This window comes from Zingiber officinale, chromosome 11A, assembly GCF_018446385.1.
Source record: "Zingiber officinale cultivar Zhangliang chromosome 11A, Zo_v1.1, whole genome shotgun sequence".
Lineage (NCBI taxonomy): Eukaryota > Viridiplantae > Streptophyta > Magnoliopsida > Zingiberales > Zingiberaceae > Zingiber > Zingiber officinale.
The window spans coordinates 6076841-6082913 of NC_056006.1; the positions used below are offsets into that span (position 1 = coordinate 6076841).

At 41.6% G+C, this 6073-nt stretch overlaps 1 protein-coding gene across 1 annotated transcript; it reads left to right on the top strand.

Moving 5' to 3' along the window:
- Positions 1 to 346: 346 nt before the first annotated feature.
- LOC122032874 (oligopeptide transporter 5-like) lies at positions 347 to 4357 on the top strand. The gene is made up of 6 exons (XM_042592189.1): positions 347 to 389; positions 465 to 907; positions 1015 to 1112; positions 1377 to 2214; positions 2532 to 2714; positions 3731 to 4357. The coding sequence occupies exons 1-6, from the start codon at positions 347 to 349 to the stop codon at positions 4355 to 4357; spliced, it is 2232 nt and encodes a 743-aa protein (XP_042448123.1).
- The last annotated feature ends 1716 nt before the right edge of the window (positions 4358 to 6073 follow it).

Genomic DNA, 6073 nt, shown 5'->3' on the forward strand with positions numbered 1-6073 from the left:
TATGATAAATAAAGCAACAATAACCAGAAGAGTAGTAAAGACAGTTGGATCGAAATCTACCACAATACAACAACAACTACTATATAATAATAACAAGGTTGACTGGACCCATAATTAGTAACAAAAGTTCTATTGCTTTATATAGGAAATTAAGCTTAATTATGAGAATCCTAACTGACACTGCCTTATAAATTCAACTCCTTGCAAAATCTCTCTCTCATTCCTTCAACTTCAATCTCAATCCCTCTAAAATTATAATTAACCTTTAATTTGCTGATCTGATCTAGTGGGATAAAATTTTATTATTGCGTTGTTCAATTAATCGATCACAATATTATCATTGTCAATGACTTCAGTTGCCCCAGAACCTTCTCCTTGCCAATTCAATGGTTTGTGTTCTTGAAATCTCTTTCTCTTCCTCTTGTCACCTCGTGTTCTTACTTAGCAGCTCTGATCTCTAATAGAGAAAGAAGCCGACGATTGCCCGATCGAGCAAGTGCGAATGACGATGCTGACGACCGACGACCCATCGCAGCCGTGCTTGACGATCCGAACATGGATCCTTGGTGCCGTTAGCTGCGTCCTCCTCTCCTTCGTCAACCAGTTCTTCAATTATCGGACCAACCAGATCTCCGTCAACTCCATCTTCGTCCAGATCCTGGCGCTGCCCGTGGGCCGCTGGATGGCCCGCGTCCTCCCTCCGACTATCATCAGGATTCCCCTCCTCGACTGGTCCTTCTCCCTCAACCCCGGCCCCTTCAACATGAAGGAGCACGTCGTGAGCGTCATCATTGCCAACTCCGGCACCGGAGGCATTTACGCCGTCCACATCATCACCATCCTCAAGGCCTTCTACCACCGCGGCATCAACGTCATGGCCGCCATCCTCCTCACACAAACCACTCAAGTAATTAATCATCACAAAAACTCTACACCCAAATCTGAAAATTAAATTAAAAAAATGAATTATTTCCGATTAAATTTTGATTTTTTTATTAAAATTTTTTGCCTCAGTTGTTAGGATTTGGATGGGCTGGATTGTTCAGAAAATACTTGGTGGATTCCCCTTACATGTGGTGGCCTGGCACTTTAGTAGTAGCATCTTTGTTCAGGTATGTGTATTCTTGGATTCTAAAAGTTCATTTGGGTTAATTCAAAATTTTATTTAATTAAAAAAAATACCAATTTTTTTTATTTATTCAATTCAATTTTGATTTTAAATTTCACAAATTGATTAAATAATTTGAAAAATATCAATCGATTATTACATGGTAATTAAACGATGACTAATATTGCTGATCGAATCCATTGATTAATTGACTAATATTTTGTGCAATCCGTAAGTTGCATTGAACGAGCTTTGTGCAATATTACAGAGCACTGAACGAGGAAGAACGGCGGGTAAAGGGCGGCGTGACGCGGCTCCAGTTCTTCCTCATTTGCATGATCTGCAGCTTCTCCTACTACATCGTCCCCAACTACTTCTTCCCGGCCATCAGCTCCATCTCGATCCTCTGCCTCATTTGGAAGGACTCCATCCCCATCCACCAGATCGGCTCCGGCATGCGCGGCCTCGGCGTCGGCGCCATCGGCTTCGACTGGGCCACCGCCTCCATGATCGGCAGCCCCATAGCGGCCCCCACCTATGTGTTCTGCAACGTCCTCGCAGGCTACGTCATCCTCGTCTACATCCTCCTGCCCCTCTGCTACTGGTCCAACCTCTACGACGCCCGCCGCTTCACCTTCCTCTCCTCCCAACTCTTCGAGCGCTCCGGCAAGCCCTACGACCTCAGCCGCGTCCTCGACAACAAGACCTTCACCCTCAACGTCGAGGAGTACGAGAACTACAGCGACATCCGCATCAGCACCTCCTTCGCCATCAACTACGGCATCGGCTTCGCCACCCTCACCGCCACCCTCTGCCACGTCCTCCTCTTCGACGGCCAGTACATGCTCAAGCTGTGGCGGCAGGCGACGTCCAAGGCCAACGAGAAGTTCCTCGACGTGCACGGCCGGATGATGAAGGCCAACTACGCCGCCGTGCCGCAGTGGTGGTTCCACCTCCTCCTCCTCCTCGTCACCGCGCTCTCCATCTACACCGTCGAGGGCTTTGGCCGCGCCCTGCAGCTGCCTTACTGGGGCCTCCTCCTGGCCATGGCCATGGCCTTCTTCTTCACCCTGCCCATCGGGATCATCGCCGCCACCACCAATACGGTATATAATTATAATTATAATTATAATTATAATCAAAATTATAACTGCAATTAACCAGGCAGAGGGGTGCATTCTAAATTACAGATAGAATTCCATTTGCTTTTTTATTTTATCTCTACTGCCCACTAATACTTCATTCAAAAAAACAAAAAACAGTAGTATTGTGGTGGGGTATTTTAAAACTCAATCTCGTACGTGCTACATAAATCTTAAAATAACATAGTATTGTATTTTGAAAATTAATACCACAGTAATCTATTTTTTGAAAATCATATGATTCGTTTATTAATTAGTTAATTAATTTCGTGCATGAGCAGATGCCTGGGATCAACATAATAACAGAAATAGTGATTGGCTACATAATGCCGGGGAATCCATTGGCGAGTGTGGTGTTCAAAACCTACGGTTGCACGAGTATGGGTCAAGCCATCAACTTTCTGTCCGATTTCAAGCTCGGTTACTACATGAAGATTCCTCCTAGATCCATGTTCATCGCACAGGTAATTAAGTTGTTGATTCATGTTACTCCATGTCTCACTGTCCTCTCCATGGGCTCTGATCGATAGAGTCAACTGCTTCGGTGCCTTTGCAACTCTGGTTCTTATATCTATTGTAACATTATTAAGGAATGGAAGACGCTGTCTATAGTGGAAGAATAAGAAAAACGAGAATTTAGAGTTTTTAGATTTTAGGGTTTAGATCCCCTCTTATACATTTGACGTTAGGGTTTGGCCCCTTGTGGCCGACAACAAGGAAAGGTGACCATTAAGTATTAATTCTTAGTTACCATCTGGTCATGTCTAATGGCAATTACCGATAATTATGGAACTATCGACTGACCGTGCTGAAATGTGCAAGTGTAGTCCCACATGGTTGTGTGAAGGTGGATGTAGGTTCTATCCCTAAGGAGAGGTTGTAAGTAAAGCAAGGATGTTTCCAATTGGGCATGTTCCATAGTGGAGAAAATTAAATTTGATATCGCTCATCTCAAATGATCTAGTACTGTTGGCTCCACGGTAAGACATTGACAAGTAAATTGGAGGGGAGGGGAGAGGATATTTTTCCCTTGTGCAGCAACCCTTTTTATGAGGGAGATCAGAAATCTAACAAAACATTTTACACCCTCTGAAAATTGATCTAAAAACCTATTAGAACAAGCACTCATACAAGTACCAACTGCGCCTACCCCGTGAAAACGAGCATGTTTCCATAGTGTATCTATGGAGTGGAGATGTGCTTGATAAGCAGATATTTAAATAATAAATATTCTCGGTCAAGAATATTCTCATAGTGTATGAGAATATTCTCATAGTGTATGAGTAGAGAAAGATATTGCGGGTTGAAGATGTTCTTATTGTGTAGGGGCAAGAGTTCTTAATCAGGTATGTTTACATATATAGATTTTGAATCACTAAGAGAGGGAAGACCATCAATTACTCAAAACAATTAGATTAATAATAATAATAATAATAATAATAAAGAAAGAAATAATATTAATTTGTTTGTGTTTGATCAGTTAGCGGGTTCGGTGATCGCCAACGCGAGCTACTTCGGCACAGCGTGGTGGTTGCTCTCCGACGTCCCCCACATTTGTGAGACCAACTTGCTGCCGAAGGGCTCCCCGTGGACGTGCCCTAGCGACACTGTGTTCTTCAGCTCCTCTGTTATATGGGGCGTGGTTGGGCCTCGTCGGATGTTCGGCCCCGACTCCATCTACTCCGGCCTTAACTACTTCTTCCTCCTTGGCCTCTTCGCCCCTGCCACAGTCTACCTCTTCCACCGCCTCTTCCTAGAGAAGAAATGGATTCGGCTCATCAACTTCCCCGTCATCTTCGCGGCCGCCGGCTACATTCCCCTAGTCAAGACCATTAACTTCAACTGTTGGTTCATTGTCGGCTTTGTCTTCAACTATTGGGTGCTCAAGCACCACAAGCAGTGGTGGGGCCGCTATGCCTATGTGCTGTCTGCCGCCCTCGACGCCGGCACAAGCTTCATGGCCGTCATCGCCTTCTTCACCCTCGGGAACTATAATATCAACTCCGTCAATTGGTGGGGAGGCGTCACCGATGACTACTGCCAGCTCGCTAAATGCCCTACCGAGCCCGGTGCCTACATCCCCAAGGGTTGTCCTGAACTCGAATGAAATGGTCATGTAATTGACTTTTGTATGTTGTTCCACAATTAGCACTTAAACAAGATTTGTTTGTTCAAAACATCCAAAAACAATTCCTATAATCCTTGAGAAATTTAAGGAAAAGGAAATGATATGAATTTCATTCAATTCATCGATTCATTACAAGATTAACGATTCAAAATCATGTAATTTTACAGTACTGAAGTTAAATTATTACCATCGATATCTATTCAGTTCACCTATGTAGCTCTATCTTGAGCCAGCTAAGTCACCATGCTAAGTCACCTAAGATAGACTAATTAAGCCAAGCAATAGATTGTAGAGCACCAAGCTAGGACTAGAGTTGCTAGTTGATTTGAGCTGATCCGAGATAATCCAAGCCTACTCGACTGTCAGATATCGAGTCCTAAATGACAAATGCCATATGAGTTGCACTCCTGAGCACTTCGTGTTGGAGATAGAAGAAAAGATAATGGAAATTCTGAGAAGATTTAAATTTGCTTCTCTAACTTTTGATCTTTTGTCGTTATTTTCATAGATGCATTACATTAATTTATAAAGAAATACTTCATAAATACATTGATTATATGGAAAATATAAAATACAACTAATTGACTCCTAAGAAACATAAACACAATTAATACTTTATATTAATCAATAAATTATCATTTAACACCCCTCTTAATTTGTAATCTTCGTAATATCCTCGAACCATTAAAGCTTTTAAATAGATACAATCTTGTCCCCAAGGCGTAGTGCAGATGGTAGGAGCATGGTATCTCTGGCGTAATGGTCAGGGGTCGATTCTTAGGAACTGACGACCTAGGGTTTACCCCACCATGCGCCTATAGCCTGTATACTTGCATGAACCTCCCTTTATATCCGTGGTTCTGACACTAGGGGGGCCGCTAAGGTAGTGGATCTATTTTTTTTTTAAATAGATATAATCTTGATAAGAACATCTGCTGATTGATTTGTGGTCTTGATAAAGTCCAAATAAATTTCCTTCTTTTGAAATTTATCTTGTATGCTGCAGCTCTATATATCATTCTTCTATAAATGATTGGGATTTTGGTAATTGAAATTATAGATTGATTATCACAGTAAATAATAGTAGGATATTTACTTTTTGATATAAATCAACCAAAATTATTCTTAACCAAACTGCTACATGAACAACTTCATTCGTTGCAATATATTCAACCTCTACAAATGATAATGCAATTGATTTTTTTTTTAACTCTATGAAATGATTTTTGATCCCAAACAAAACACATATGCTGAAATGCTTATTCATCATCAAGACTTCCTGTAGGCGCAGTTGTGAGGCCGGTAAGAGGGCGCAACATCTAAAAAAAAATTTAAAATAAAAAGAACCTTTCTTGTTCTTTAACTTAGATTAGTAGCAATAACATAAATAAAATAAACAAAGAAAAAACTAAAGAAAGAGGCACCAAAATTTACTTGGTTACAACCTAGGTAGTTGTTAATCCAAAATAAATGAAAGCTCAAAATGAATCTCTTTCTATGAAGGCGGAGAAGCCTCTTACACTCTTTAATAGCTTAGACTATTTCTAGGAAATTGATTACAGAAGTTGATACTAATTTTCTAGGTCCAGGGGTCTTTTTATAGGCCCTAGAAAATCTCATCCAAAGCTTGAGGGTGCCTCCAAAGGGCTTGGAAGGCACCTCCAGCGTGCACAGTGGATAAAGGTTTTTTAAAGT